The sequence below is a fragment of the Petaurus breviceps genome, unplaced genomic scaffold (genome assembly GCF_028583685.1).
Source record: "Petaurus breviceps papuanus isolate PSGF00001 unplaced genomic scaffold, PetGlider_PUasm1.0 90823, whole genome shotgun sequence".
In the NCBI taxonomy this organism is placed as follows: Eukaryota; Metazoa; Chordata; class Mammalia; order Diprotodontia; family Petauridae; genus Petaurus; species Petaurus breviceps.
Genome location: NW_027187352.1, coordinates 1,616,910 through 1,628,614, shown reverse-complemented (window position 1 = coordinate 1,628,614; position 11,705 = coordinate 1,616,910). Strand labels below are relative to the sequence as shown.

General features: G+C 40.0%; 1 protein-coding gene across 1 annotated transcript in view; it reads left to right on the top strand.

Annotated features, from left to right (window-relative positions):
- Positions 1 to 175: 175 nt before the first annotated feature.
- Positions 176 to 11,705, top strand: part of FCHSD2 (FCH and double SH3 domains 2) — a 366,482-nt gene continuing 354,952 nt past the window's right edge. The window contains exons 1-2 of the mRNA XM_069070809.1: positions 176 to 545; positions 2,700 to 2,797. Of these exons, the coding sequence (XP_068926910.1) occupies positions 525 to 545; positions 2,700 to 2,797 (119 nt within the window). The 5' untranslated portion in view covers positions 176 to 524. The remainder of the gene's footprint in view (positions 546 to 2,699; positions 2,798 to 11,705) is intronic.

Sequence of the window (11,705 nt, the reverse complement as noted above, 5' to 3'; positions counted from 1 at the left end):
CCCCCGCGCAATTCCCGCCTAGCTTCGATCACACAGACCCCGGGTCCCTCTTTCCCCTCTCCCGGGGTTCCTTCTTCCCCGGCTCCTGGGGAGAGCCAGCCCCCCGCCCCTCCCAGTTGCTCGCAGAGTCCAGCCCCAGCCCCCCGCCCCGCGCGGGGTCCCCGCCTCCTCGGGAGCTCGCTCTCTGGCACACACACGCGCGCACACACGCACAGCCCGGGGTCCAGCCCAGCCCTCCCCCAGGTCTCCTCCTCCTGCGGCCGCCAGGGAAACCTTGCACACAGAGACAGACACTCTGGGAGACACACACGCACTGGGCCCAGCCAGCCCTCCCCTGGGTCCTCCTCCTTCTGAGGCTGCCCGGGAAAGCTGCATACCCGTACACCCCGGGGCAGGGTCCGGCCTGACCCCCTCCCCTTCTCCCCCTCCCCTTCCCCGGTCTCCTCCTTCTGCCGCTGCTACTGCTGCCGCCGCCGCCGCCGCCGCCGCCGCCGCCGGGGGAGGATTCATGTCCCTCCAGCATCATGCAGCCGCCGCCAAGGAAGGTGAGCGAGCCGGCGGGGCTGCGGCTGGGGCCGGGCGGGGGGCGGGAGGCGGGAGCACGCGGGGGGCTGTGGAGGTGGGGGCGGCGGGCTCTGCAGCTGCTGTGAGCTGCGAAGGAGAAAGGCTGCTAGCCCTGCTGTCGACTTCTCCCCGCCCCGGGCGGGATCTACTCTTTCCGCAGCAGCCGGGAGACTCGGGGCTTCTCTGACCGCCGCAGTCCGGGATGCGGGGCCGGGGTGCTGGGGGGTGAGGGAGGCGCTTGTAGGTCTCTCGCCTCATCCAGATGCAACGCCGGGCCCCTCGAGGCCCACCTCCCCTCCACCCTCACTGGCTCCCTCTCTTTGGGAATGAGGTGGAAACCTGCGCTGTTTGCAGAAGGAGTTGTACTGATATGTGTGTGTGTGTGTGTGTGTGTGTTGTGCGCGCGCCAGGAGAGTGCATTCAGGTTGCAAAGTGCATTCTCAGGGTGCACGAAGGCAGAGCGTGCTTGGGAGCCGAGCAAACCCCTGCAGTTCTGCAGAACCCGAGCGAGAGTGTGTGTATTATTGTTTAGTCTGCATCAAGGCTTCGCCCTCCGCTCCCGCCGCCCCCCATTTTGCAGGATTTGGTTGTATTCTCCACATCTTGCCTGGGCCTGGTTTTCCTCTGGGAGCCCGAGGGGAGAAGTTGAAATGGTCACACCCCTTTTCTCCTCACCTTCTTCCCCTCCCTCCCCCCCTCCCACCTCCCTCCAGAAATGAAGGTTTACCGGGCTTTCCCAAGTGAGCAGGCGTGGTTGAGTGAAAAGAGATGGGTCTGAATTTCGCCCTTGACACTGATAGTAACACCCTAGTAACGTTATCTTGGAAAAGTCCCTTTCCCTTTCTGGCCCTCAGTTTCCTCGTCTGTAAAATGAGGGAGTTGACCTCTAAGATCCCTGCCCTACTGATAAAAAAAAGGTGCTACCTTTCTAAATTCTGGGATCCTATTCCATAAGAGTCCATAAGAGCAAGGTGCTTCAGCCTGAGTTCCCCACTACCACTAAGATGGGGGGTAGGGGAGTGGGGAAGTTGTGTGTTGAGCTGAGGTTATGTTTCAAGTCTAGGGCCGGTTGAGTGAAGCAATAGCAGTGAGCGTCCCGGATAGGATGAAGGAAGGGTTTGTGTCAGGTTTGTGTCCACCACCTTTTTCTCCCATCACAAACTGCTGCCCTTTCACCCTAACCCCAGCCCCCGGGGCTGTTTGTTTTTTGAAGCTAAACATTTGCTTAATGTCAAATTCACTAGTGTGTGCTCATTTCCTTTTTTATTTTATTTTGATTTAAATCCGGGTTTCCTTAGCAGTTTTGACCCTTGTCTGCTAGGGATGGCTGAGAGATACACAGACACACACACTGTAGCTGGGTAATAGCTCTCAGAGTGCTAGACAAATTTTCATCCCAACGGCATGGGCTTCAAGTCAGTGCAAGGACATATTTTGACACCCCTCCCCCCCCCCCCCAAACAGATCCCAGCTCACCAAAAACAAAACAAACCACTTTTGAAATAAACAGCTAAAGTTACCGGGATACTCGTTCACTGCCCTGGGTAAATGGTTAGCCTTCCCTCTCTGTATATATTTTCTTTTGTGAGAGAGTGATTTGGATTGTATGGGCTGTCAGTGAGATGAGTGTATCATTCTCAGGCATTTTGTTCCATGCAGCCATTATGGAATAATTTATTTAATCGATGCCCATTTCATGATTGTGTAACTAGCATTTATTAGGTGTTATGTATATGAGGGAGGACAGCCTCCCTTAATTTACCCTCCTCTCCCCCTCCTCCCATCCTCCCCCCCCCCCCCCGTCCCCCCATGGATGGGCATATTTGCTTAGGTTTGGAGAAAAAGAAAATAAATTCTTTTACATATATAAGAGAACATGGGTGCCTGGTTGCTCAAATGATAATCCAACTTGCCCAACTTGGCATCTTTTAAATGAGATTAGTTATCTATCCTTTAGTTAAACCAGTGCTTTGGCCTGTTTGGCTAGTTTGTCCATAAAACATTTTATTTTCTGGAGATGCTAAGATAGTCAGTTAGTGAACTGGCAGATGGGCATATAATATTATAATTTAGTATTTTTTGTTTTGTGCATATTACAGTCTGTCTTATCTACATCAATTTCTGGTGTATTTTAGGTGAAAGTTACACAGGAACTGAAAAATATTCAGGTTGAACAGATGACAAAACTTCAGGCCAAACATCAGGCAGAATGTGATTTGCTTGAAGATATGAGGTAAGGTCATAGCAGACACCTTTAAAAGTCCTATAATATCTCCCTTTTGGAAGAACATTTGGGTTACAAAACCCCAGGAACTGATGATGGAATTTCCTCTTGGATTTCCTGCTTTTCGGCTGCTGGAGCTTTGACACAGCTGGAAATTATAACTGAAGCAAGCACAATACAACCTTTTTCTTCTCTTTAGAGGGGGAAGGCTACAGTGTATAAATGCACTTGTGAAGAAATCAAACAAAAGTCAAGCATCATAACAGGGATTCCAATTTTAAATGGTCTCTCAGCTGAATGCCTGAGATATATGTTTAAAGACAGCTACTCTGTTGTCTTTAATCCTGTTAAACTGTTGAATTCTCAAAATCATTGTACATCACAGTGGGCACTTTCAGGGATTGCTGATAAATGTTTTTGTAATCAACAGAAAATAAATGTTAAAAATTATTCATTGAAACTTGACCAAAAGAAAAAAATAAAATCTGACTTCAGATCTTGGAAATGCTTAAGTCAGGAGGGAAACTGAAAGTGTTAGAAGTATTTTTTTTTGTTGTTGAAGAGTCTCTCTATTCACTGTCAAGGTAACATTGATTAATGGGATTGGATATCTTGCAACATTGTGGAATTAGATAACTTTAGAGGGAGTAGTGACTATTCCACAAGAGAGTCTTTATTTCTTGTGTTATTATTCTAGAAACTTTATTAGAAGTTTCAACTGACAGAATAGACAAAGGTAATCGTGTATCAGTATAGAAAATGAAAAATAATTTCACTTTAAGGGGTCAGATGAAAATAGCTGACATTCATGTAGTTGTTTAAAATGTACAAAATGCATTATCTTTTTTGATCCTTACAGCAATTCTGTGATGTAGATTCTCTAAATAGTGCTATCCCTAATTTTACAGATGAAGAGATAGAGCTTTAGAGGTGGTATTAAGGCTTTAAATAGAGGCAGCTAGGTGGTACAGTAGAATTGAAGTAAGGAAGACTTGAGTTCAATCTTGTATCATTTACTTACTGGACAGGTAGTTGTTGGCTGGATGACCCTGGACCCAAATCATTTAACCTCTCTCAGCTTCAATTTCCTCATCTAAGCAGGTGAATTCGGATCTGGCATGAGACTAGCTTGTGATCCTAGGCAAGTTAACTTAACCCCTGTTTGCCTCAGTTTACTGAGTTTCCCATCTATAAAATGGGGATAATAACAGCACCTACCTTTCAGGGTTATTGTGAGCATGAAATGAGATAGTGCTTAGCACAGTGCCTGGCACATAATATAAGTGTTTGCTACTGTTGTTATTGTGAATATCAAATGAAATAATATTTGTAAACCATTTTGCGAACTTTAAATCTATATAAATTCTAGCTATTATTACTATTACTATCATAATTATGATCCTCTTCCTATTCTTCCTACTCCTAGGGGATTGGACTTAATGGTTTATAAGTTCCTTTTTAGCTCTAACTCTTTGGTCCTGTGATGGAATGACTTGCTTGTTGTAACATAGTAGTAAGTATTAGAGTTAGCATCTTTTCTGATTCCAAATCCATTGCTTTCTCCCCTACCAATCTTTCTAGTCTAACATACTATTTGTTTCCCTCAATAATTGCTTAAACCATGATTAAAAATATGCTTACATCTTATCAGAATTTTTCTCTTAAGGAAAACATTTCCCGTGTATTAGTTTAATGTGAACCAGTGTCTGCATTCATAAAATGACTAATAGGTGAATATTGAATAATTTTGACTAGTTGACTAATTTTGTAGCCTGTAGACATTTTCTTTTAAAAGATTGCATTTTTTTTTTCTATGTAGCCTAGGTAAGACTATGCAAGATTTTTGAGATTTCTGATATATGTCTTTATTGTCAGGAATTAAAATTGAAGCATTTAATGTCTTCTCTAAAACTTAGCATAACAAAATTGTTAGTTTCACCCTACAAAGTATTTTCAATTTGTACTTTTCTCTCCATTCTCATAGGGAAGCTTAATATACTTTCATTTTGCAATCCTTGTTCATTAATTTGAACTGACTATTGTGGTTTTGAATTTGTCCAGTCAGAGATTAGATAATTTAGCCAAATAGGTAGAAAAAGGAAATTCAAGCATCTAGAAGGAGTACAAGAATACATAATTAAATCTGAATGTGAAGGTCTCTGGGATAAAGTGTTTCTTTCAGATGAGGTAATAAATATGAAAGAACTATATGAACGTGAGATCCAGTGTTATGTTGGTTTCCCTGCCTCTTGTTTCTTCCTTTCTCTATTTTTTGTCCTCACATCTGTTTAAGTGTTGATCCTGATTGCCTCATTCCTTTCTTCAAAGACTTTCAGTAACTCCCTATTGCTTGTGGGATAAAATACAGATACTTTAACCTGGCATTCAAGGACCTTCCCTTCTTAGCTCCAGCCTACCTTTCTAGCCTTATTTCACAACACTCTTCTCTTTCATGTACTCCATGCATGAACACTTCCTCAGTCTTATTCTGCACTGTCCTGCTTCTGTGCATTTGTAGATGCCATCCCTCTTACCTTGAATGAACTTTTCTGACATCTTAGTGAAATCCTTGTATTTTTTCAAGGCTTAACTTTGTACTACCTCCTCCCATACAATGCCCTCTGACCTCCCAGTGAAAATTTGGATGTCTTATCTTGAATCTCTCATACTCTTCACCTAATCTCCTCATTTAATCTCATTCTACCTTGTGATTGTTATCTGTGTATACCTTTCATTGTCCCTCTATAATGCAAGTTTTTTGAAGACCGAGGCTATCATTTTTCATCTTTACTTTTCCAGCTCCCCAACACAGTGCTTCATGTTTTCATTTGGTCTATATCTGTGATTTCATAGGGGTAGAAAACCTGCTATCAGTCTCTACTCTCCCTAATGTAATTTAGGATCTCAGTGAGTGGCCTGGGGCTCATAGATGTGAAGGGACTTGGCTGGGGTCACACAGCTAGGATATGTCAGGCAGGGTTTGAACGCATGTCTTGCTGATTCCAAGTCTATTCACTCTACCACCCTGCTACCTAACATCCCATTTCATTGCTCTATCATTAACCTGTAGTGGTCTCTTCCAATCCAAGAGTAAATATGCCTCATCTGGAGTTATTTCACGAATGTTATTGAACTGAATTTAAATACTTGTATAGTAAATGTATATATGTTTAGAAGTGAGATATTTTAGAAGTTCAGCTTCCTTAGGACATGGATGGCATCTGTTCAGTCTGCATTGAACCTTGTTTGTCATAATCCAGTGTATACTGCAGTATTTAAAAGTACTTGGATATTGAATAGGACATGACAGACTTTTTTTATCACTGATACCATGATGCACTTAGACTATATTGGTGCTTTAAGGGACTTGTCTAGACTTCAGATGGATTGATTCATTCTTTTTAATTAATATAAAAATTATCTCCCTGTCCCTATGTTGTTTTGAACCTAATAACTATTTCTTGCCTGCTTACTTACTGAGATCTGAGTGAACACTCCTTATTCTGTCACTGCTGCTGTAGAACAGCAAACATAATGTGGTTTTTGAAGAGGCAGTGGTGGAGAGGGAAAGGTCTGACCTGCGTTTGACAACCAAGAGAAAGATATTTCCCCTTTTTGAGCCTTCACTTTCTCATCTGTGAAAGGGGCATATTGACACTTGCATTGCCTACCCCATAGCATTTTTAGGAGGAAAGCACTATGTAGACCTAAAAGCACAATGTGAATTATTATTTTAACCACAGACATTTTTTGTGACTTAAGTTGACAAAAGAGGAAGGTGGAAATTGCCAAAGGAGGAAGTCTGGAACCTCTGGTCTTAGTTGGCAAGTTAATAGTAATTATAGCTCCTATTTATATAGCGTTATAAAGTTTGTAGTAATGCTTTTTTGTAAGAGGGATGATATTATGTGATGTTATAACTATAAACTATGATAACAGTTTATAGTTTGTGAAGTACTTTACGTATACTGTCTTATTTGATCCTCAACTGTACTGGGTGGTAATATTAATAGCAGACAGTTATTTAGGCAGTGGACATATTATTTCCATTTTAGAGATGATGAAACTGAGGCAGAGACTTTTTCAGGGTCAGAGAGTTTAATAGGAGTAGAGCTAGGGATTTGAACATAAGCCTCTAGACTCTAAATCCATTAGTCTTCCTGCCATAGCCACAACTGCCTTCATTGTTTCATGAGGTAATAGAAACATTAGTATCCTAGAGCTGAGGCCCAAAGATGTTAGTGTCATGCTCATCCTAGTCACATGGCTAGTGAATATTGGGTTATTACCTGACTCCAAGTCCAATGTTCTATGTACTATGCTAACTTTCCTTTGGAAAAAGAAATTGAATTGGATATTAAAATTATTTTCACATAGATTTATTTGCCTTTCTATAAAATGGGCTTCCCACTTGCCATACAGTTTTAAGTTAAAGTTGAAGATCTGCTTAGTCACATGAGGAAAAGACAACCAAACTCATTAATAAAGAAACTTATTAATCAGTAAAAATCTCATTGTTTTGAAACGTAAGATAAACCTGTTGATCACATACCTAAAAACTTTCTGGACTCGAAATAGGTAAATTGTGCATTGAATCAGCCCATTTTTTAACCCCTCTCTTTTTTTTTTCTTCATCTTTTTGTCCTTCTGGAGTTCTGAGCAAGAAGACTGACTGCCACTCACTTTTCCCCTTCTAAAACAGTAATTTGGAGGTGAAGTTGAGGGCAAGAATTAGGGAATGGAATAAGTGGGACAAAAGAGACATCATTTTGCAGAGAAGAAACTCTTAAAAAATAAATTTACTGATATCTTTTGCTTTTATATCACCCACATTTATCACTATATCCTTTCTCACCCTTTTCCAGAGTATCATCCCTTGTAATAAAAAAGAAAGTAATAGAAAAAAAAAATGTTAAGCAGAATGAACCAACAGGGACAGCTAGGTGGCACAGTGAGTAGAGCACAGTACCTGTAGTCAGGAGGACCTGAGTTCAAATTCAGCCTCAGACATTTGACACACTAACTGTGTGACCTCTGGCAAGTCACGTAACCCCAATTGCCTTGCCTTTCCCCCTCCAGAAAAACCCCAAACAAACCCCAAAACCTAACCAACATACTATAGATATTTTGATGTTATATTCAGTGCTTTACAATTACAGTCTCCTCTCCAACTCAGAAAACAACTGGGGAAAGTGAGCCTCTTACATTTATTCTTTGGGGCTAAGCTTGGACATCATAATTTTATTGCCCTCAGTTTCAAGTGTTTCGTTGGCGTGCTTTCTATATAAATTATTGTAGTCATGTACATTTTTTTCCTGGTTTCAGTTACTTTACTTTGTATCAGTTCATATAAATCTTTCTAAGTCTCTCTGTGTTCATCATACTCATTGCTTTTTATAGCACAGTAATAGTGCATTGCATGTACCACAGTTTGTTTAGTTATTCATCAATCAATGAACATCTACAGTACCTTGTTTCTAGCTCTTTGCTACTGCAGAAATTGCTGCTATAAATATTTTGGTGTATATGGGCCCTTTCCATTTGTCATTAACCTCCTTGAGGTATGTGCCTAGCAATAGAATCTCTGGGTCAAAGGTTATGGATATTTTAGTCATTTTGAAATGCTTTCCAGAAATTAATATCAGTTCACAAGCCCTTCCAGCTTTAGCATGCCTGGCTTTCTACCATCCTCATGTTGACTACTATCTTTTTTTTAATCATTTTTGCCAATTCTCTCGGTGTTAAATTAAAACTTAGGGTTGTTTTGATTTGGGTTTTCTACATTATTAGTGATTTGGAATTTCTTTCTCATGGTTGTTAATAATTTGTAATTCTTTAGAGAAGTGTTTGTTTTAATCCTGTGACCACTTTCTGTTGCAGAATGCCTTATGATTATATGTTTCTGTTTATATATTTTGGATTTCTGAATCTTAACAGATATATTTGATACCAAGATTTTTTTGTCTAGTCAACTGCTTCTCACTGATTCTGTTTGTGTTAATCTTGTTACTGCAAAAGCTTTTAAATTTCATGTCATGAAAGTTATCTTGTATTTTTTGTAATTGCCTCTGCCCCTTGTTTGATCTAGCAGGAAACATTTGAGTGATGGTTTTTGACTTGTAGATTTTTGGCCTAATGTGTTGTTTGTTTTCCATGGTTGCCATATTAAGAATGAGTGAATGTATAAAGCATTTATGAAGCCCTTAATATGTGGAAAACACTGTGATAAGTGCTGGGGATAGAGATGGAGAAGTAAAACAGTCTCTACTCAGATTCAAATGACAAAGCTCATTTTTGCCCTAGACTGTATAAAGGTTGCAGTCAGTGGATGTGTATTGACTATTGAGTCCAAACCAGTCCATGTGCACAGTATCTATTGTTGTGTCATCATGTAAAGAAGGAAAGGATTTTAGAGGCTCTTTAGTTCAGCTCTTCATTTTACAGATAAGGAAAAAGAGGCCCAACAAATGTTAAATGACTTGCCCAAAGTCATATAGGTAGTAAGTGGCAGAATCAGAGTTTAAATGCAGGTCAGCTGCATCCCATGCCTCCTCATCTTAAAAATGTATATACAGTCTTTTCTTTGTCATTAAATATTCCTGCATGGTGCTGAGCAGGTTTAGGGAGAGGCAGTGCAGACTGACCTTTGCAAAGGAATGTGCAGGTCAAGACTGCTGAAGAAAGGCCCCTCATGACTAGAAATTTTTAATAAATACAACAGATATTTTTTAAAGTGAGAAAGTTCCATATTGTGGACAATTAAAGGAAGAGGAGCAGGGGAGAGGAGAACTATTCTTCTATTAATATAGCCTTAGATAACATTATAACTTTTTTTGATGCTTATATTACATTCATTGAGTTGATAGCTAAACTTCCAGGTGTTTTATCCATGTCTCCACCATCTTGTACTTTTTAACTTTTTTTTTTTTAAACACAAGTGTGGGACTTTGCAGTTTTCATTAAGTTTAAGCTTTGTCAATTTAGTGCATTTATTTAGCCTGTCAAGGCCTTTTTGGATCCTGATTCTGCTGTCACATGTATTAACTAGTCTTCCCAACTTTCGTATCAATTGTATTTTGAGAAACATGCCGTTTTAGCTGAATCATCAACTGCTGAATAAATTGGGAGTTAATTATACAGATCTTCCTGAACCTGCTCTTACCCACACTATAGTTTGTCCTTTGCACCATTGCTAGAGTAATCTTAGCTATAGACCTGGTCATATGACTCATCTACTCAGAAATCTTCAGTGGCTCCCTAGAATCAGTGCTTGTTGAATAAAGTTCAGTTAGTTTTTTTTGTTTTCCCCTGGCATTCAAGGCTTCCTACAATCTGTTGCTACCCAACTTTTCCAAGTTTAGTCTCATATTACTCTGTTCCATTTACTCTATATTCCAGCTGAACTAAACCCCTTTTGATTCCCTGAACATGTTCACTCTTGCCTTCATGCCTTTATTCATTATTGTTCCTTTATGCCTGGATTACTCTCCCTCCCCTCTTACCCTTTTCTACCCACTTGAAACACCAACTCGGATGCCCTCCCTGGAGCCTTTATTTGATCTAGCAGTTGATAATGACCCTCCTCCCCTCTTCACAACCTCACTTTATGAGAACCTCTCCAATATATTGATATTTGATAGTCATATTTCTGTTACATTCTCCTACCTAACTATAATCTCTGGGAGAGACTGTCTCATCTAAACTTTTTATCTCTTCAGTGTTAGGAATTGAGTTTTACAAATACCATTGCTGCTCAAGTTTTGAATGAATGAATATTTTAAGAAAGAATTGAAGATAATAACTTCAATATATATAATATCTTCCTATCTAATATTACCTCATTTTATCCTTAGAGAAATCCCTATGATGTAGGCAAGGCTGGGATTACTCCCATTCTAGAGTTTGATCCAGAGAAGTAGACAAGATAGTTCAGTAGACCTGAATTTCAATCTGCACTTGACTGTCTCTCCTACATTTTTTACCTGGAGCCAGTAATTTAACTTCTCTTGGTCTCATGTTCCCTCTCTGTCAAGTGAAGGGGACTGGATGACCTTTAAGATTTCTTTGCAGCTCTTAAATCTTAGGATATGACTTCCCCAGAGGCTTTTTTCATGAATAAGAGACAGAGCATTCCCTGACTCCTACCTCATTGCTCTTTTTACCATACCTCATTGCCTTTAACCAGTGAAGGCCTGTGTGAAGATTTAGGATAACATGATCTTTCCCCATGATGCTCTCAGGACCTCAGTTTGAATTATGGGAGAATGATAATCTTTTTTTGTTGTTGTTTTTGTTTTTGCTTTTTTTTTTTTGGAGGGGGGAGGGTAGGGCAATTGGGGTTAAGTGACTTGCCCAAGGTCACATGGCTAGTTTTTTATGTCAAGTGTCTGAGGCCGACAATCATTTTGTTAATATCTTTTAGGAGGCCTGGTTTAGCATTTGTTATATTGTCATTTTAAGATGGACTTTAAAAAAAATTTCTTTTTTATTGTGAACTTGTTAAACATCAATAATCTTGAATATTTCATAAAGAGTATGAAAAATAACAAAAAAGAATTGTCTGAAACCATGAATATTATGTATAGCTTGATATTTTGATGTATTCATTAAATTTAATATACCTTTAATATTGCCCTGCTTATCTGTGACACCTTCTGAACTTCCTTCTGCTTTCTTTTATTTTAAAAAAAATTCATTGATGTTATTTTCTTTTTTTTTGCCTTACTATTATTCTTTTCCATATTACCCTCTGTTACTGTTCCCTCCCCAAAAAGGACTTACTTGTAACAAATAGGTGTTATCAGCAGATTGACCATGTCTAAAAGGGTATATAAGCCTGCTAAGAGGTGGAAAGCATGATTCATGAGCAATCTTTTGGGGTCCTTATTGGTCATTGCATCCATCTGAGGTCTTATAT